The sequence below is a fragment of the Somniosus microcephalus genome, chromosome 16 (assembly GCF_052327205.1).
Source record: "Somniosus microcephalus isolate GS21.2 chromosome 16, FLI_Smic_1.0, whole genome shotgun sequence".
NCBI classification, from domain to species: domain Eukaryota; kingdom Metazoa; phylum Chordata; class Chondrichthyes; order Squaliformes; family Somniosidae; genus Somniosus; species Somniosus microcephalus.
In genome coordinates this window covers 43,455,054-43,476,905 of record NC_141002.1, presented here as the reverse complement: position 1 = coordinate 43,476,905, position 21,852 = coordinate 43,455,054, and the positions used below count along the sequence as shown (strand labels likewise).

The 21,852-nt window shown below is 43.6% G+C and overlaps 1 protein-coding gene across 5 annotated transcripts in view; it reads right to left on the bottom strand.

Moving 5' to 3' along the window:
- LOC147106110 (ELKS/Rab6-interacting/CAST family member 1-like) overlaps positions 1-21,852 on the bottom strand; it is a 1,260,296-nt gene that overhangs the window by 966,497 nt on the left and 271,947 nt on the right. For all 5 annotated transcript variants that reach the window (XM_086008889.1, XM_086008886.1, XM_086008887.1 and 2 more), the window contains 2 exons: positions 20,081-20,221; positions 555-695 (listed from right to left, as the gene is read on the bottom strand). In XM_086008889.1, the coding sequence (XP_085865015.1) occupies positions 555-695; positions 20,081-20,221 (282 nt within the window). The remainder of the gene's footprint in view (positions 1-554; positions 696-20,080; positions 20,222-21,852) is intronic.

Here is a 21,852-nt window from a genome sequence, read left to right as displayed (position 1 = left end):
TGTGGGTTCTGGCAGGTGTGTTAAAAGTGGTCACCTTCCCATTTGTACCAAGCAGAATTTCACCTGCAGTGTTAGTCAATTAATTGTATTTTGTGGGAGAGTCTGAGAAAATACACTTTCAACAGTGGTGGCTCTGTGCAAAATCATACAATTTTGTTAAGAATAGTGCCGTTACCGAATCAGCACAACACTGAAGATGACCACAAAATAATCCTATGATTAACTGATGATGCAGGTGGCAAAACTTTAAAAAATGTTTGAATGTTATATTTGGGTTTAATAGTAATCTGGAAATGGGATGTGTTTTGCACAAGAGAATGTATGTTAGGCACCTCTAAGCACATTGGGTCAGTCTGCTGAGATTGAACAGAATTCAACTAACGATTACAAACATATCAGGCTACAAAAAATTTTTGCGTGGTAAAAAAAATTTTACTTGAAAGTTTTGCATCACAGCCAACATTTGTCAGTTAAAATGTGTTAATTTTAAAAATTGGAGAAGCTGTACCTAAAATGACACTGACATAAGATGAAGTGTTAGGGTATGAATTTACCTTGCGTAGCTGTGCTTCTAGTTTAGTACATTCCTCTTTCTTCTGCTCAAGAGCTATCTCCAGTGTTTTCAGCTTAGAATCCTTCTTCAGTCCAGATGATGCCAAAGATGAGGCATGCTCTTTGAGGTCCAGTAACACAGCCTGTAGCATGAATTTCATTAGAGCTTCCATTAACATTACATTCATTAGCGCTTACAGTAACATAATAGCTTGCACAGTGATATTTCCATCCCGCTTCAGACATACCTTAATTTCCTCAATCTTTATCTCAACTCTCCTTGCCACTTCAGCACTGAATTCACTAACCTCCTGTCCTCCTTAAAACTCTCCCTCAATATCAATTCTCCTACCCATACTCATGACCACCCCCTTGACCTTGCCATCTCCGGTTGACTCTAGTCCTATGTCTCCATTACTGACAAGACTACCTCTGAACACTTCTTTATAGGCTAAACTACCCAAATCCTCCTACCTCCTTCCAACTTCACTTCCTTCTGTGTCCGTCACTGTAAAAAACTCTCCAAGTTGCTTACAACTGCACATTCTAAATATTAATTGCTCAGCCTTTGGCCCTCCATTGGTCACAATACTTCTGCAGACATCATTTTAGCTTAACACTCCCTCAGTTTGATGCCCTTGGACCCAGCAAAAGCTTTACTCTCTCCCATCCCACGTGATCCTTCAAGTCCAAGGAGTGTAAAGTTGAGCGTGTCTGGCACACAAATGGTTCAGCCATCTATCACCAGATCTGGCTGGACTAAATCAGGCATTACTGAGCCTCACTCATCAAAATCGCACACTACTCCAGGATCATCCTAGCATGTAAAGATAACCCCTGGCTTGTTTTCTTCTCCTTAATCCCCTCCCCACCTGCCCCCTCCACCCTCTCCTCATCTTTGTTACTAAAATTGAGACCAACCATTCACTTGTCTCTGCTGCTTCCCCTTTCTCACCAAGACAAGCCTTTCCTCAAGGCTCCCCCCTGCACTAGCCCTGAACCTGCGGCTTTTTTCCAGTTTGTCCCCTATCATCCCTCACATACTCTACAAGCTCAATGTCCATGAGACCTACCTCCTGCTGCTTTGACCCTAATCCCACTAAACTGCTGACCATCCAACTACCCTGCTTGGCTTCCATGCTAGTTGAAGTTATAAATACTGTTCCATTCTCTTTCAAAACCATCTTCATCACCGCCTACCTCAAAAAAACATTGGCCCTTTTGTCCATGCAAACTACTGCATCATGTTCAACCGTCCTTTCATTTCCAAAGTTCTTGAATCTGTTGTTACCTGTTACCTTCTAAATCTGTGCCCATATTTCCTGCAACTCCATATCTGAGTGTCTCCAATGTGGTTTCCATCGAGGCCACAGCACTAAAACAGCCCTAACTAATGTCACAAATTATATCCACTGTGACAATGACCATAGTGCAATATTCCTCCTTGATCTCTCTGCAGCTTTTGCCACTGTTAACCACACCAATGTCCTCCAACACCTTTCCTTCATTGTCCAGCTCACGGGGATTGCACTCGCTTGGTTCCAATCTTACCCATATCATAGCCACAGCATCTCCAGCAGTGGCTTCTCTTCACAGCCCCACACTATTACCTCTAATGCTCCCCTTCTGTCCTTGGCCCCACTCCTCTTCCTAGTCTACAAGCTGCCTCTTGGCAACATTATCTGCTGACATGGGATCATTTTCCACTTGTACGTTGACGACACCCAGCTCAACCTCGCCACCACCGCTCTCAACCCCTTCATTGCCTCCATGTTTTCAATCAAATACTCAGCCCTGGAGGAGTCAGTTGGAAAATTAGGAAACTGAAGCCATCGTCATAGGTCACCAGTACAAATTTTGTACTGTCCCCACCGCTCCCATCTCAGGCTGAACCAAACTGTTCACAATCTTAGTGCACTGTTTAACCCCGAGTTGAGCTTCCGACCCCATATCTTCTCCAGCACCAAGTCCGCCTACTTACACCTCTAACATCGCCCGCCTCCGCCTCTACTACTGAAATCTTGGTCTATCCTTTTGCTACCTCCGACTCAACTATTCCAATGCCCTCCTGGCCGGCCTTCCATCATCCACCTTCTGTACACTTCACCTCTTCCAAAACTTTGCTACCCGTATCCTAATTTTGGAGAAGTGCAAAAATAATAGGGCAGTAATAGTAGGGGATTTCAGCTACCCAAATATTAACAGGGATAAAATCAGTGTAAAAGGTATAGAGGCACAGAATTTTTCAACTGCATTCAGAAGAACTTTTTTAGCCAGCACGAAGCAAGCCCAACAAGAGAAGGGGTAGTTCTGGGCTTAGTTAATGAAGCTGGGCAGGTGGAAGGGGTATCAGTGGGAGAGCATTTTGGTGGTAATGACCATCATTCAGTTAGATTTAGCGTAGGTATGGAAAGGACAAAGACAGACCAGGAATAAAACATAGAAGATAGGAGCAGGAGTAGGCCATTCGGCCCTTCGAGCCTGCTCCGCCATTCAATGAGATCATGGCTGATCATCCAAATTCAGTACCCTGTCCCTCCCTTCTCCCCATATCCCTTGATCCCTTTAGCCTTAAGAAATATATCCAACTCCTTCTTGAATATATTTAATGACCTGGCCTCCACCGCCCTCTGTGGCAGAGAATTCCACAGGTTCACCACTCTCTGGGTGAAGAAATTCCTCCTCATTTCAGTCCTAAATGGCTTACCCCTTATCCTTAGACTATGACCCCTGGTTCTGGACTCCCCGGCCATCAGAAGCATCCTTCCTGCATCTAGTCTGTCCAGGCCTGACAGAATTTTATAGGTTTCGATGAGATCACCTCTCATTCTTCTAAACTCCAGTGAGTATAGGCCCATTCCACACAATCTTTCATCATGGGACAGCCCTCTCATCCCAGGAATCAATCTAGTGAACCTTTGTTGCACCGCCTCCAAGGCAAGTATATCCTTCCTTAGATAAGGAGACCAAAACTGTGCACAGTACTGCAGGTGTGGTCTCACCAAGGCCCTGTACAATTGTAGCAAGACTTCCTTACTCTTATACTCCAACCCCCTTGCAATAAAGGCCAACATGCCATTTGCCTTCCTTATTGCTTGCTAGCTTTCTGTGTTTATTGCACGAGGACACCCAAATCTCTCTGAACACCAATATTTGAAAGTTTCTCACCATTTAAAAAATATTGTTTTTCTATTCTTCCTACCAAAGTGAATAACCTCACATTTCCCTACTTTATACTCCATCTGCCACCTTACTGCCCCCTCACTTAGTCTATCTATATCCCTTTGTAGACTCTGTGTGTTCTCCTCACAACTTACTGTCCCACCTAGCATTGTATCATCAGCAAACTTGGATACATTACACTCAGTCCCTTCATCAGGTCATCAATATAGATTGTAACTAGCTGAGGCCCCAACATTGATCTTTGCGGCACCCCACTAGTTACAGCCTACCAACCTGAAAAAGATCAGTTTATCCTTACTTTCTGTTTTCTGTCTGTTAACTAATCCTCTATCCATGCTACTATATTACCCCCAACTCCATGAGCCCTAATCTTGTATAATAACCTTTTATATGGCACCTTATCGAATGCCTTTTGGAAATCCAAATATACTACATCCACTGGTTCCCCTTTATCTACCCTGCTAGTTACATCCTCAAAAAACTAATAAATTTGTCAAACACAATTTCGTTTTCATAAAACGATGTTGACTCTGCCTAATCATGTTATGATTTTCTAAGTGCCCTGATACCACTTCCTTAACAATGGACTCCAGCATTTTCCCGACGACTGATGTCAGGCTAACTGGCCTGTAGTTCCCTGTTTTTTCTCTCCCTCCTTTCTTCAATAGCGGTGTTACATTTGCAATCTTCCACTGGGACCATTCCAGAATCTAGGGAATTTTGGAAGATCAAAACCAATGCATCCAATATCGTTTCAGCCACCTCTTGTAGAATCCTAGGATGTAGGCCTTCAGGTCCAGGGGATTTGTCGGCTTTTACTCCCATTAGTTTCTCTACTTATATTAATTACGTTACGTTCCTCACCCTCATTAGACCCTTGGTTCCCCACCATTTTTGGTATGCTTTTTGTGTCTTCTACTGTGAAGACAGATACAAAATATTTGTTTAACATTTCTGCCATTTCCTTATTCCCCATAATAATTTCTCCTGTCTCAGCCTCTAAGGGACCAACGTTTACTTTTGCTACTCTTTTCCTTTTTACATACTTTTAGAAACTCTTACAATCTGCTTTTATATTTCTTGCTAGTTTTCTCTCATTCAATTTTTTCCCTTTTTATCAATTTTTTGGTCAACCTTTACAGGTTTCTGAAACTCTCCCAACCCTCAGGCTTATTATTATTCTTTGCAACATTATAAGCTTCTTCTTTCAATCTAATGCTATCCTTAACTTCTTTAGTTAGCCACGGTTGGCTGACTTTCCCCGTGGAGTTTTTGTTTCTCAATGGAATGTATTTTTGTTGAGATCTATGAAATATTTCTTCAAATGCTAACCAGCGCTTATCTACCACCATAACTTTTAACCTATTTTTCCAATCTACCTTAGCCAACTCGCCCCTCATACCTATGTAATTGGCTTTATTTAAGTTTAAGACTCTTTGGACTTAGGCAAGTCACTCTCAAAATTAATGTGAAATTCTATCATATTATGATCACTCTGCCCCAGAGGATCCTTTACTATGGGATTGTTAATTAACCCTGTCTCATTACACAATACAAGATCTAATATAGCCTGTTCCCTTGTTGGTTCCATGACATATTGTTCTAGGAAACTGTCCCGAATGCATTCCATGAACTCGTCCTCCAGACGACCTTTGCCAATTTGATTTGTCCAGTCTATATGAAGATTATAAAGTCCTCCAAAATTATTGCATTACCTTTGTTGCAAGCTCCTACTATTGCTTGATTAATATTCTGTCCAACGGTATAACTACTGTTAAGGGGCCTATATACTACTCCTCCCAGTGTTTTCTGCCCCTTCTTATTCCTGATCTCCACCCATATTGATTCTACTTTCTGATCTTCCAAGCCGAGATCTTTCTCGCTACTGTCCTTATGTCATCCTTTATTATCAGGGCTACTCCACCTCCTTTTCCATTCTGCCTGTCTTTTCAAAACATCAAGTACCCTGGAATATTTAGTTCCCAACCTTGGCCACCTTGCAACCATGTCTCTGTAATGGCTATTAGATCAAAGCCATTTATCTCCATTTGTGCCACTAGTTCATCTATGTCGTTACGAATGCTTCGTGCACTCAGATAGGAGCCTTAAATTTAAATTTTTTACCATTATTCCCTGCTTTCACCTTATTCTCTGCTGCACTGTTACCATTAAACTCTCTATCCCTTCCTGTCACACACTGCTTATTTTTACCCAAATCGCTACACTGCTCTATTGCCTTGTCCTTTCTCTTTAGATTTCTAAATTTCCCCTCACCTGACCCCTCCCCTCACTTTTTTTTTTAGTTTAAAGCCCTATCTACAGCCCTAGTTATTCGATTCGCCGGGCCGTTGGTCCCGGCCCGGTTTAAGTGGAGCTTAGAGAAGGTACAGAGGAGATTTACGAGGATGTTGCCACCCATGACACCCACCCTCATCCGAGTGCAATCACGCCAACTAACAACACACAAGGGTGTTTTATCCAATGTTCATGTAAAGTTTCTGTTAATGTGCTGTCAAACAACGAAAACTTTATTTTCAACACTTTCCTTTCTTGAACAGATTTGTGTGCACCTTTGGAAGTAAGAACATAAGAAATAGGAGCAGGAGTTGGCCATTTGGCCCTTCAAGCTTGCTCCACCATTCAATCTGATCATGGCTGATCTTCTACCTCATCGCCACTTTCCTGCACTATCCCCTTACTATTCAAAACTCTATCAATTTCTGTCTTGAATATACTCAACGACTGAGCCTCCACAGCCCTCTGGGGTAGAGAATTCCAAAGATTCACCACCCTCTGTGTGAAGAAATTTATCCTCATCTCAGTCCTAAATTGCCGACCCCTTATTCCGAGAATGTGACCCCTGGTTCTAGACTCCCCAGCCAGAGGAAACATCCTCCCTGCATCTATCCTGTCAAACCCTGTAAGAACTTTGTATGTTTCAATGAGATCACCTCTCATTCTTCTGAACTCGAGAATAAATGCCTAGTCTACTCAATCTCTCCACATAGGATAATCCCCCCATCCCAGGAACCAGTCTGGTGAACCTTCATTGCACTCCCTCTATGGCAAGTATATCCTTCCTTACGTAAGGAGACCAAAACTGTATACAATACTCCAGGTGTGGTCTCACTAGGGCCCTATATAATTGCAGTAAGACATCTTTACTCTTATACTCAAATCCTCTTGTAATAAAGGCCAACATACCATTTGCTTTCCCAATTGCTTGCTGTACCTGCATGTTAACTTTCAGTGATTTGTATACAAGGACACCCAGGGCCTTCTGAGCATCAACATTTCCCAATCTCTCACCATTTAAAAAAAACTCTTTTTACTCTGCTTTTCTATTTTTCACATTTCTCCACATTATATTCCATTTGCCATATTTTTGCCCACTCACTTGGCCTGTCTATATCCCCTTGAAGCCTCCTTGCATCCTCCTCACAACTTACATTCCCACCCAGTTTCAGATCATCAGCAAACTTGGATATATTACATTTGGTCCCCTCATCCAAATCATTGATGTAGATTGTGAATAGCTGAGGCCCAAGCACTAATCCTTGTGGTACCTCACTAGTTAACATAGAAACATAGAAGATAGGAGCAGGAGTAGGCCATTCGGCCCCTCGAGCCTGCTCCGCCATTCAATGACATCATGGATGATCATCCAAACTCAGTACCCATATCCCTTGATCCCTTTAGCCTTAAGAAATATATCTAACTCCTTCTTGAATATATTTAATGAATTGGCCTCAACTGCCTTTTGTGGTAGAGAATTCCACAGGTTCACCACTCTCTGGGTGAAGAAATTCCTCCTCATTTCAGTCCTAAATGGCTTACCCCTTAACCTTAGACTATGACCCCTAGTTCTGGACTCCCCCACCATCGGGAACATCTTTCCTGTCCTGTTATAATTTTATATAAGTTTCAATGAGATCCCCTCTCATTCGTCTAAACTCCAGAGAGTATAAGCCCAATCGACCCAATCTCTCCTCATACGTCATTCCTGCCATCCCAGGTATCAGTCTGGTGAATCTTCGCTGCACTCCCTCCATGGCAAGAACATCCTTCCTCAGATAAGGCGATCAAAACTGCACACAATACTCAAGATGTGGTCTCACCAAGGCCCTGTACAACTGCAGCAAGACATCCTTGTTCCTGTACTCGAACCCTCTCGCTACGAAGGCCAACATACCATTTGCCTTCTTAACTGCCTGCTGCACCTGCATGCTTACCTTCAGCGACTGGTGTACAAGGACACCCAGGTCTCGTTGCACTTCCCCTTCTCCCAATCTATTGCCGTTCAGATAATAATCTGCCTTCCTGTTTTTGCCACCAAAGTGGATAACCTCGCATTTATCCACATTATACTGCATCTGCCATGCATCTGCCCAATCACCCAACCTGCCCAAATCGTACTGGAGTTTCTCGGCATCCTCCTCACAGCACACACACCCACCCAGCTTTGTGTCGTCTGCAAACTTGGAGATATTACATCTAGTTCCCTCGTCTAGATCATTAATATATAGTGAATAGCTGGGGTCCTAGGACCGATCCCTGCGGTACCCCACTAGTCACTGCCTGCCACTCGGAAAAAGACCCGTTTATTCCAACTCTTTGCTTCCTGTCTGCCAACCAGTTCTCTATCCAAGTCAGTACCTGGCCCCCAATCCCATGTGCCTTAACTTTACACGCTAATCTCTTATGTGGGACCTTATCGAAGGTCTTCTGAAAGTGCAAATACACCACATCCACTGGTTCTCCCTTATCTATTCTACCAGTTACATCCTCAAAAAATTCCAGTAGATTAGTCAAGCACGATTTACCTTTTGTAAATCCATGCTGACTTTGTCCGATCCTGTCACTGTTTTCCAAGTGCTCTGCTATTACATCTTTTATAATGGACTCTAGCATTTTCCCCACTACCGATGTCAGGCTTACCGGTCTATAATTCCCCGTTTTCTCTCTACCACCATTTTTGAATAGTGGGGTAACATTAGCTACCCTCCAATCCATGGGTACTGTTACAGAGTCTACGAATTTTGGAAGATGACCAGCAATGCATCCACTATTTCTAGGGCCACTTCCTTAAGTACCCTAGGATGTAGATTATCAGGCCCTGGGGATTTATCGGCCTTTAATCCCGTCAATTTCCCTTACAGCCTGCCAACCTGAAAATGGCCCATTTATTACTACTCTGTTTTCTGCCCATTAACCAATCCTCAATCCATGCTAGTATATTACCCCCAATCACATGAGCCCTAATTTTGTTTAATAACCTCTTGTGTGGCACCTTATCGAATGCCTTCTGAAAATCCAAATACACCACATCCACTGGTTCCCATTATTTATTCTGCTAGTTAGAACCTCAAAAAGCTCTAATAGATCTCATAAATCTGTGTTGACTCTGCCCAATCCTATTATTATTTTCTAAGGGCCGTTACCACATCCTTAATAATAGATTCTAGCATTTTCCCTACTACTGATGTCAGGCTAACTGGGCTGTAGTTCCACATTTTCTTTCTCCCTCCTTTCTTAAATAGTGGGGTTACATTCGATACCTCCAATCCACAGGAAACGTTCTAGAATCTATGGAATTTCGGAAAATGACAACCAATGCATCCATTATCTCTATAGCCACCCCTTTCAAAACCCTAAGATGTAGGCCATCAGGTCCAGGGGTTTTATCAGCTTTCAGTCCCCTTAATTTCTCCAGTACTATTTTTTTTTACTAATACTAATTTCTTTCAGTTCCTCATTCTCGCTAGAGCCTTGGTTTTCCGCTATTTCCGGGAATTTTTTTGCATCTTCTTCCGTGAAGACAGATACAAAGTATTCGTTTAATTTCTCTGCCGTTTCCTTATTCCCCATTATAATTTCTCCTGTCTCAGCCTGTAAGGGACCCACATTTACTTTCGCTAATCTTTTCTTTTTTACATACTTATAGAAGCTTTTACAGTCTGTTTTTATGTCTCTCGCTATTTTACTCTCATTCTATTTTCCCTTTCTTCATCAATTTCTTGATCCTTCTTTGCTGAATTCTAAAATCTTCCCAATCCTCAGGCTTACTACTCTTTTTGGCAACATTATAAGCCTCTTCCTTTGATCTAATACTACCTTTAACTTCTTGTTAGGCATGATTGGGACCACTTTTCCTATGGGGTTTTTGTGCCTTAAAAGGAATGTATATTTGTTGTAAATTATGTATTAATTCTTTAAATGCTAGCCATTGCTTGTTTACCATCATACCTTTTAATTTAGTTTCCCAATCTACTTTAGCCAACTCGCCCCTCATACCTAAGTAGTTTACTTTGTTTATATTTAAGACCCTAGTTTTGGATTTAACTAACTCACTTTCAGACACAATATAAAATTCTATCATATTATGGTCACTTTACTGCAAGGTTATTAATTAACCCTTTCTCGTTGCACAATACTAGATATAATATAGCCTGTTCCCCAGTTGGTCCTTCAACATACTGATCTAGAAAACTATTTTGCATACATTCCATGAATTTGTCCGCCACAGTGTTGCTGCAAATTTGGTTTGCCCAGTCTATATGTAGATTAAAGTCCCCCATGATTACTGTATTACCCTTGTTACATGCGCCTCTAATTTCCTGATTTATACTCTGCCCTACATTACAACTACTGTTTGGGGGCCTATAAGCAACTCCCACCAATGTTTTCTGCCCCTTTCTGTTTCTTAGCTCCACCCAAACTCATTCTACTTCTTGATTTTCAGAGCTAAGATCCTTTCTCTCTACTGTCTTTATCGCATCCTTCATTATCAAGGCTACCACTCCTCCTTTTCCATTTTGCCTATCTCTTCTTAAAGTTAAGTATCCTGGAATATTTAGTTGGTCACTTTGCAACCACGTCTCCGTTAAGTCTATTAGATCAAACCTGTTCATTTCTATCTGCGCTATTAATTCATCAATTTTGTTACGAATGCATTGCGTATTCAGATATAGTGCCTTTAGCTTTGACTTATTTCTTTTTTTGTCACCTGAGTCACTGATGCCTTATTACCTTTGTTACTCTCTCTGTCCCTTCCTGACCCACTCTACTTATTTTTACCCAAAACTCTACTTTGCTCTAGAGTCTTGACATTTCTCTTGTTGCTTTTAAATGTACTCTTTCCTGAATCCTCCCACCACCACCCCCCCTTCATTAGTTTAAAGCCCTGTCTACTGCCCTAGTTATTTGGTTCACCAGGACACTGGTCCCAGCCCAGTTTAAGTGGAGCCCGTCCCAACGGAACTGCTCCCTCTTTCCCCAGTATTGGTGCCAGTGCCCCATCAACTGAAATCCCTTCGTCCCACACCATTCTTTGAGCCACACATTTAAACCTCTAATCTATTTGTCCCTGTGCCAATTTGCGTGTGGCTCAGGTAACAATCCAGAGATTATTACCTTTGAGGTTCTGCTTTTTAATTTGAATCCTAGCTTCGTGAGTTGCAGTGAATGGTGAGACACAATGGTACCCCCCTGCAATGGTGGTGAGTGTGAAAGGAATGGCTTGGACATTGTAGGGATGCTTTATGGTGTGGTGTGGGGTGGTGCCAACCTGGCACATCATGTGGCAGCCAGGGTGGACAGTGTCAAGTGAAGTAAATCTGGCCATGGTGAGGCCATCCCTGGCCTCCAGGGCAGCAATGTGCTCGGGTGCTGATGCCCTGTGCAGCATCAGGTGATTGCGGAGAAGGTTGGTGTTGTTGTTGGTGCTGCTGGTGTGCCTACTGCTGGGGAGCCAGTGTTTGGATTCTGAAGACCAAGGTGAGAGTATAAAGGGCACCCATGTTGATAGAATAGATGACAGGTGACGCAGAGATGACGGAAGCATTCTGTCAATGGTGAGAGAGTTCTACCAATGAGGTAAGAGTGGATGAAGAGTGGAAAGCCTGAAGAATCTGTGCTGGAAATGGACTGAGAAACAGCTTGTGGCTGAGGAAACTAATGATCTGTCAGGTGGGAGCTTTTACTGTACATTTGAAGCTGTCAAGTAATCAGCTGGAGCAATGGCCACTGAACTCCCGCCTCAGGCTGACAAACGTGGTCCCCGAACAGTGTGGTTCCCGTGGCCATGAAGTTAAAGTTAAAAAGTTAAAAAAGCTGGTTACGGGTCTGTTAAGTACATTATAATGAATTTAATTGGGTTGCCCACCGCTGCCCGTCAGGTCTACTCAGCACTGACAGACTCGACATTGGGAAAGGCGCAAGGTGGTTCCCGACCCCGTCAAAAAAAAACTTTCCCACCCGATCTGTCACTAAGCCTGCCCGCTGACACCCCAGAAAATTCTGGCCTTAGGTTCTTCCAGTGCATTTTAACCAACTCCAGCAGGAATGTGGTAGAATGGCTGGACGATTCGCTGATTTCGGACCGCCCACCCCATAAAGGCCAATGGCATAGGAGCATGTGGTGTCGAGCAGAACACTCTACTTCAGAAGTTCCCGCGCCTTGACAGATTGAGGCAGGAACAGCAACTAGTATGCCCAGTGAGAAGAGGTGTACCAGCCTGCCCAAGCTTACATGTGGGCCCCACTTGACTGTCCAGGCCAGGACCATGGCCTAGTCTCCCAACAAATAATGAAGTCGACTTTTTTTTTTTAACATAATGTCATACTTCTATATTTTTTTCCAGGATGAAGGGCCCAAAAAGCTCTCCAATGGTTGGCCACAGCAGCAGTTGTTGGCTTTTCTGGCAGGTTGGAGCTAGCAGGCACCTGAGATGCGCCCTAGTGGGGTGGGTTTTAGATAGTGGCAGGGTGCAGGTTACAGGATGTGGCAGTGATGGGAAGGAGATGCTTGGGGAAGTGAGCTCTGCGTTGTACATGCCTGGGCATGCAAGTATTTGGGGTGGGGGGTGCCAGGTGTAGAAGTCTGCGGTTCCCCAATACAGTTGCACTCCAGGACCACTCTCCCAGTGCTGCCAGCCCTCATATCCATGCTTAGAGACCCTGGAATCCCAGTGCTGCCAGATTCTAGACCCTACCAAAGTACTGCCAAACCCCAGAAATTACCCAGTGAGCCAATCCCAACATTCCTGGCGTCAGTTTTGAGGGATGGGGTTGGTGCGTGGCCTGCTCCCTTCCTGAAATCCAGCCTCTCTCAGCCACGTCTTGTCCCCTTACGCCTGCCTCACTTCTTTGGTTTTATTTAATTGCATGTTTCAGAGGAATAACGTACCTTATACACAGTATAAGACAGCAATGTCTAATTCCCTTGTATGAAAGTCATCAACACAGAACACACTGACACCAACACTTCATACAGAAACTATGCAAAAAATTGAGTATTTTGCCCATGGTGTATTTTTTTCTTTTCTTTACCATGCTTTCAGGATTCAAACAGGCTCTCTTAAAATAATACTGTGTGTAGTCAGGGGCTCTCATTTTTAATAAACCATTTGACTTGTCCTTAGAAACAAATTTGCAGCAGAATGGTACAATGAGATGAAAGTGCCAAATTCCAGGTCCGTGTAACGACCTGATGGGAAGCAGGAACAGTCACCATCCAGCAGGATGAGTCGTGCCCCAGCCAGGAGTTCCACAGTCACATTCACGATATTCAGGTAGTAAGCTCCAACGTGAATGATGCCTCCAATTGAGAGCTTGTTGATTGGGATGGCGGGGGGTGGGGGGGTTCATGAAATGTAGTCATGCTGCTGGAATGAACTTCTTGCAACATCCTCCTTAAAGGGATAACGTATTTTAAAGACTAGCTGCTGAAACATTTGCAGTAGAATGTGTACTGAGCTTCAAAAGATATCGTATCACCAAGACGACTTATTTTCACTTATACAATACTGTCCACCTCCAACTCTATCGTCAGCTCTTCCATCGTTGTAAACCGTATACACGTTTTGTCACCTCCAGGTTGATCACTCAAAGGCCCTTTTTGGTGGCATCCCATCTTTCACCCTCCATAAATTCCAACTTATCGAAACCTCAACCACACATCCTGTCCTGTAATAAGTTCCACTCGTCCATCACCCAAATCCTGTGACCTACGTGGACTCCCCGTCCCCAATGCATTTAATTCTCAATCCTCATCCAAATCTACAAATCCCGCCATGGTCTCAGAGCCAGATTAAGAATTCTTGGGATCCTGGACACCAAGAACATCCAAGGCACCTGTGCACCCCATCCACACAATGCAACCCCTCCACCCACCCACAATTCAATAAAACACAAACTGCATAAAGAAGTAGCCCTCATAGAATGCATACACTGCATTAATAAAGCAGATCATATCACAATATATTTGCACAGGGCCTCTGGCGGGGGCCCCCATATTTGGATGGGGCCCCTGTGCACGGGCCTCATTGGCCCATGCCTCAATTCACCCCTGCATGGCCTGCCTAATACAATCTGTGCAATCTTTTCCAACCTTATAACCCCCCTCTCTCAGAATGCTCCATTTCTCTGAATCCAGCATTCTATATATACCGTTCCCTTCACTCCACCGTTGATGGCAGAGTTTTTAGCTCCCTTTGTCATACTCCCTGGGACTCTCCCCCTAGATTTCTGCACCCTCAATACCCAGCTCTTCGACCAAGCTTGCAGCCATTCCTAATTGCTCCCTGGCTCAGTGGCTGTTCCCTTACACCTATTTGTGAAGCGCCTTAGGACATTTCTTTATGCTACAGCATGATAGAAATACAAAGTTATTATGATACAAAGTATCAGTTTCCAGAAGAGCTGCCCCACAAGTGCCAGATTTCCAATGCTTCTGTGGAAGTGCTGATTGAGCATCTACACAAGAGCAAAGAGGAACTCTTTGGCAGACCAGGGTACACTGCCAAGCATTATAGACTGCATGGGAGGAAATGATGTTGTATGTGAATGCAGTGGAGGAAGAGGACAAAATACCAACTGATAGCTGATACTTGTCCAAGTACTCAGTCACTCTGTTTCTAATGATAGATTCCAGTAAAGATTCTAGCAAATATTCCATAATTGAGGTTAACCTTCCTTCGTCCCATCTTAAAATACACTAAAATGAAATATATTTGCACAGGGTTGGGACATATTTGGCTGAGGACTCTAGGTCTCGGGCATTTGCAATTTTCCAATCCAAAGGCACAATTCTTAAATCTAGAATGCTTTGAAAAATTATAACCAATGCATCTGCAATTTCCTCCCCTCTTTCTTTTAATCCACTGGGATGGATTCATCTAACTAAAGTCCCATTATTGCCTTCACTACCTTTTTTTTAAAACTTATATTAAATCCACTAAGTTCCTTCCCTTGACTTAAGAGAACATTATCTTAAAATTAGAGCTAGGCCACTTAGAGGGTAAATGAAGTTGGAGTTGATGTCCAAATCAGCCATGGTCTAATTGAATGGTGGAACAGGTTTGAGGGGCTGTATGACCTACACCTGTTCCTATGTTTCTAAAATTACACCATCAGTATATCTGAATTTAAGTCCAGAAGAAGATTGCAGACCTCACCATGTCTGCTGAGGTACAATAAACTACCATGACATTAGCTGTCCAACATATGCATAACACAAATTTCTTCCAACCGAACAATATTACAGTATTTTGAAGGATTATCATGCATTGCTATTGTATGGCTTATGTGTTCTTGACAATTTCAGTTTCTCACCTCATTTTGTTTGCAGGTTATGGCTGCACTAACAAGAGGGAACAGGCTCAAAGTTAAGGATTACCTCCTAACTTCAAGTCTACAAGTGTTAACTGCAGTGATCTTGACCTCATGGGTCCTGCTTTTAAGCAAACTACACTCACAAGAGAAGTTTCTCCAATCACTGGAGACTGTCCCAGTCAACTTGCAGCAGCTGATGGCTACTGTGGAACAGTCCACTTCCTCCACTTGATCAGTCTCAATGGATGAGAATTCCAGAGCTGTATTCCACCATCAAGAGTGTGGCAACTCCATGGAGATCTGCAAAATATTCTCCCACTGGCAAAAGCCCGAACGCAGTTATTGCATCTTGAGATGCTACAGCTATTAAAGCCTCAGACTCTAGGATGGAGTGAGGTCTCTAATCTGGGTACCAGATGCTTGGAAATCACATAAAAGCACCCTTACTTTGACTTTATTGATCTAACTGTAACATCAAATCTGCTTTTATACTGATCAGAGGCAGCACCTAGGCACTGCTAGACTTGGCACAGATGAAAGTGCAATCTTTCAGGACAGCTACACATCTGCACCCTTAAAGCACTCCATTTCACTGGCTGTACACGGGGTAGTACGCAGTCATTTCCTGCAGCTATGGAGCCAGTCGGTGGGCCCACTTGTAACTCAGCAGAAAGAGGCTACTACTGACTTGGCACCCAGCCATTTCACCGGCTTCTGCCAATAAGACCAGATCATCTATGCCTTATAATGGCACAAAATGGAAGCACAAGGATCATGAATACTAGCAATGTTCCACATTTATGCATTAAAAAAATTAGTAGCACCATGTTCAATTGTGCCCAGAATGCTCTTGGTATGATTTTGGATTATGTAACCTTAGGTGACAGGAACAGAATACTCGGTACTTTACTTGCAGCTGAAGGAAATGCAAGTGAAAGTGATTTTGGTAAAATTGTTAAGATGGACAGAGGTCTGTTGTTACAATGGGTATACAGGAGACTTGGGAGATGTCATCAATGAGAGCCTGGAATATGGCACAAGCAGCCTACAAAAGTCCTTCTGCAGCAAGAACAACTGGTACCTCCTACTTTCTGCCTCTGGTGGTGAGTTAGCTTCTCCTCTGCGTGTTCTATATTTATGCCTCTTAGGTTCGCAAAGTTGTGTAGCATATCACAATAATCGTGGTGACTTTGGTTGAGTTACGTAATGGGAGACTCCCAATCTGTCAAGACATCTAAAAGTTTGCTTCAAGATGGCTATGGTGTGCTCAATAATAACCTGTCTGCATCTGGTATGACCTGTACATATCTGATACAATCTCACCTGCCTGGCAACTCTCCTCTGCTCCTCCTCATCCTTGACTTTTTAAAAAATTTGTTCATGGAATATGGGCGTCGCTGTCAAGGCCAACATTTATTGCCCATCCATAATTGCCCTCGAGAAGGTGGTGGTGAGCCACCTTCTTGAACCACTGCAGTTCCTGTGTTGAAGAGCTCCTCCCAGAGTCGCAATGCGGATTCTGCCCACTAAGGGGCACAATGGACATGATCTTCACCACGCGCCAATTACAAGAGAAATACAGGGAGCAGCACCAACCGCTGTACACGGCCTTCTTTGACCTCACAAAGGCCTTTGACACTGTGGATTGTGGAGTGTCCTCCTCAAATTCGGCTGCCCTCAAAAGTTTGTCACCATCCTCCGCCTGCTTCATGACGACATGCAAGCCGTGATCCTGGCCAAAGGTTCCACCACAGACCCAATTCATGTACGGACCGAGGTCAGCAAGGCTGTGTCATCGCACCAACGCTCTTCTCGATCTTCCTTGTGGCAATGCTCCATCTCACCCTCAGTAAGCTCCCCACTGGAGTGGAGCTAATTTACAGAACAAACGGGAAACTGTTCAACCTCCGTCGCCTCCAGTCCAGATCCAAGGTCATCCCTTCCTCTGTCGTCGAATTACAGTATGCAGACGACGCTTGCGTCTGCGCACACTCGGAGGTTGAACTCCAAACCATCGTTAACACCTTCACCGAAGCGTGCGAGAGCATGGGCCTTACACTAAACATCCGTAAGACAAAGGTCCTCTACCAACCTGCCCCCACCACACAGTACTGCCCCCCGATTATCAAAATCCATGACAAGGCCTTGAACAACGTGGACCACTTTCCATACCTCGGGAGCCTACTGTCAACAAGGGCAGACATCGACGACGAAGTCCAACACCGCCTTCAGTGTGCCAGTGCAGCCTTCGGTCACCTGTGGAAGAGAGTGTTTGAAGACCAGGACCTCAAACCCGACACCAAGCTCATGGTCTACAGAGCAGTAGTAATACCCGCCCTCCTGTATGCCTCAGAGACATGGGCCATGTACAGCAGGCACCTCAAAGCACTGGAGAGGTACCACCAACACTGCCTCCACAAGATCCTGCAAATCCATTGGCAGGATAGGCGCACCAACATCAGTGTTCTCGCTCAGGCCAACATCCCCAGCATCGAAGCTTTGACCACGCTCGATCAGCTCCGATGGACGGGTCACATCGTCTACATGTCCGATACGAGACTCCCAAAACAAACGCCCTACTCGGAGCTCTGACACGGCAAGAGCGCCCCAGGTGGGCAGAGGAAACGCTTCAAGGACACCCTCAAAGCCTCCTTGAAAAAGTGTAACATCCCCACCGACACCTGGGAATCCCTGGCCCAAGACCGTACAAAGTGGAGAAGAAGCATCCAGGAAGGCGCCAAACACCTAGAGTCTCTTCGCCGGAAGCAAACGGAAGCTAAGCGCAAACAGCGGAAGGAGCGCACGTCAACCCAAGCACCCCACCCACCTGCCCCTTCAACTACCATCTGCCCCACCTGTGACAGAGACTGTAGATCCCGCATTGGACTCATCAGTCACCTGCAAACTCATTTTTAATGTGGAAGCAAGTCATCTTCGGTTCTGAGGGACTGTCTAAGAAGAAGTCCCAAGATTTTGACCCAGCGACGATGAAGGAACGGCGATATATTTCCAAGTCAAGATGGTGTGTGGCTTGCAGGAAAACTTGGAGGTGATGGTGTTCCCATGCCCCTGCTGCCCTCGTCCTTCTAGTTGGTAGAGGTCACGGGTTTGGGAAATGCTGTCAAAGAAGCCTTGGTGAGTTGCTGCAGTGCATCTTGTAGATGGTACACACTGCAGCCACGGTGTGCCGGTGGTGGAGGGGGTGAATGTTTAAGGTGGTGGATGGGGTGCTAATCAAGCGGGCTGCTTTGTCCTGGATGGTGTCGAGCTTCGAATGTTGACGGAGCTGCACTCATCCAGATATTCTCCAAATAACAATAATGGGATTCTCATTGGAGAACCCATGGTGCACTAACTGAAAATAGCAGCGGCAAAACTGTTGACACAATGGCCTAAAGCAAATGGGCTGCCCAAAGCACCAGCAGCAACATAAACTTGCAAAAATCCATATGGCCACAATTCGATTTCCCTCTTAAATGCTGACTTCTTATCAGCACACCACAAACAACAAACCTGCAGCATACGAGCAGCCCGACTGCATGGCTGATTTTGAGCATCGATGCTGTGAAATTACAGGAAACTCTTTGGTATCCGGCACCGACGGGACCGGATGGTGCCGGCTGATTAAAAATTCCGGATGGCGGAGAGGGTTATCTACTGAGGCTATTTTTAACAAAGAGTCAGACTCCTGTTATTGAGGTGTTCGGACTTCCGACAGCGCCAAGAAGCCGAGTAGTGGCAGTTTGGAGAACTACCCCCACTGACTAACTCGGCCATCGCGGGAGACTCGGACTCGGCAACATTTCCGGTTATTGAGGTGTTGTTTTCGGAGTATGAATTTTGCCGGTTAATAGAGAATTCCGGATATTTAGGTGCCGTTTAAACAAGAGTTTCCTGTAGTGTGCATGATCTCTATCTGTCAATTACCGTTTGGTCTGCTGAGATCAAAGACAGGCAGGGTTATAAGCCCAAATGCAATCCCGCTCCTTAGTTCTTCTGGTTCTGTTGACATACAGGCAAACACTCGTAGACTATTCTTCATGTATAGGTTTTATGCTATGGACGTTGGTCCAGGTTCAATATTATTGGGAGAGTTTGAGTTTGCGTTGTGTTTTGAATTTTATTCATTTTTGTATCCGAGGAGATACAAGGTAAATTTTCTGTAATCAAGTTTGTTTCTTGTTTATTCTATAAATCAGCTTCATAATTTATTTATAATGGAAGATGCTGGGCTCTGCTGCCCAAGTCACATTGTTCGATCATTATTCAATTACCAAAAAGATAAGAGAATACAAGAGGGTTCATGTCAAGTCCAGTAAGCAAATTATAGTAATTAGGGTGTTCCATTCATCACTGGACAGTCCTACATTGCCGGATATTATGCATACATGGTCACGCTTTGATTTGTAGTGAGTGGTATATGGTGATGAGTATGAGAACACATCTGTGCAGCCTGAAAATTGCAACACTACCAAAAAAGAAAATTCAAACAGAACATTTTGATAACAGGTATTATAAATAATAACTGATAACTGGATTTGCTGTGATTTAGTCTTGCGGTTAAGATGACCATTACAAATGACTCCAGTTTTGCTTCTGAGGTATTTAAATTCCTTAATTAGATCATTCCATGGTATCCATTATTTTAAATGCATTGCTCTTAAAGAACAGTTGAAGTGAACAACTTCCTTATTTGCATCACATATTACATGGATCATCATTTATTACTCACCTCCTTTTCGGAGACATCTCCTTGGAGGCCACTGACCCTTTCTTTAATTTCTTTTAACTCCTTCTTGTAGGCATCAATTTCTTCTTGCTTTTCTACTTCATCTCTTTCCCTCTGGTCTTTAAGTCGCTCAATTATTCTCTCCTGCAACAAGTTAATACAATTAATCAAGGAAGAGTGAGAGAAAAATAAATCATGTTGACTCATGGTGATCAATGGGACAGAAAGTTAACATACGAGTGTCCACAGGTGTGTCCTCAACACTGCAGGATGCTATCAAGAGCAGGATATAGGAACTTAGGAACAGGAGTCAGCCATTCAGCCCCTGAGCCTGTTCCATCATTCAATCAGATCATGGCTGATCTGCAACTCAACTTAATTTATTGTGTTTTTTCTCAATATCCCTTGATCCCCTTACCTAACAAAAATCTATCGAGCTCAGTCTTGAGCATTTCAATTCATCCAACCTTTCAGGGAACAGAGTTCCAAATTTGCTACTACCCTTTGTGTGAAAAAGTGCTTCCTGATTTCGCTCCTAAATGGCCTAGCTTTAATTTTAAGATTGTACCCCCTTGTTCTGGATTCCCCCTCCAGAGGAAATAGTTTCTCTGTATTACACCATCAAATCCTTTTAACATTTAAAATTAAATAACTCGATTAGATCACCCCTAAGCCTTCTAATCTCAAGGGAATACAAGCCAAGTTTATACAACCTGTCCTCATAATTTAACCCTTTAAGTCCCAGTATCATTCGGATGCACTGTACCAAGGCCAATATATCCGCCCCGAGGTGCGATGCCCAAATCGGAATGCAGCACTCCAGAAGAAGTCTAACCAAGGCTCTAAACAACTGAAGCCTTACTTCCTCCCTTTGGTATTCAAGCCCCTTTGAGATAAAGATCATTAGTCTTTTTGTTTACTTTTTGCACCTGTGCACCAGCTTTTAGTGATGTGTCTACCTGGACACCCATATTCCTTTGCTCCTCCACAGTTTCTCATCTCGCACAATTAAGAAAATATTCTGAATTTTCTTTCTTGGATCCAAAGTGTATGATGTCACACTTCCCTAAATTGAAGTCTCATCTGCCGCAGTCTGCCCATTCACTTAATTTGTCTATGTCCCTTTGTAACTTCTTGCTCGGATCTACACAACTTACCGACATTCCCTTTACAGTATATACATAGCGGTTTTAATAATTATATACTCATTAAATTCACAAAAGAGACATTAAAAAGATTATGCTAATTTTTAAAGCACATAAATTAATATTTCCACTGCATTTATGAATGGGAATTAAATGCTTGCTACATTAAATTATTTTTCCATAAGTGCTGTTTCCTCACTAATACTTGCTGCACACTGAGGAGCAGAGGAAGATACCCCATTGCTGCAAAATATGACTGCTCTCCCTTACTGCAACTCTTCCAGCAGAACATTCAAACTTTCTACATCAAAGGTTTGGGCACGTTCACTGCTAATCTGGTAGAAATCTTTGAACCAAAAAAAGTTGTTACTTCAAAGTGAGAGTAGCAGCCCTACAAGACATTCTGCTGTTCGGATATCCTGTCCCGTGACCATAACATCCTGGCACATGTGAAAAGTGTACTGGCAGCATCTTTGAATTATATGCATGAGCTAATCTCACCTGAATCTGGCATGTTTTGATCCCCACTCCAGCAGTGCAGTCTTTTGAAAACAGTGGTCAGTGCTACTTCTGACAGTCAATACTTATCTCTCCAGGGACACTGCATTCAACCCAAATTGTAAGCAAGAG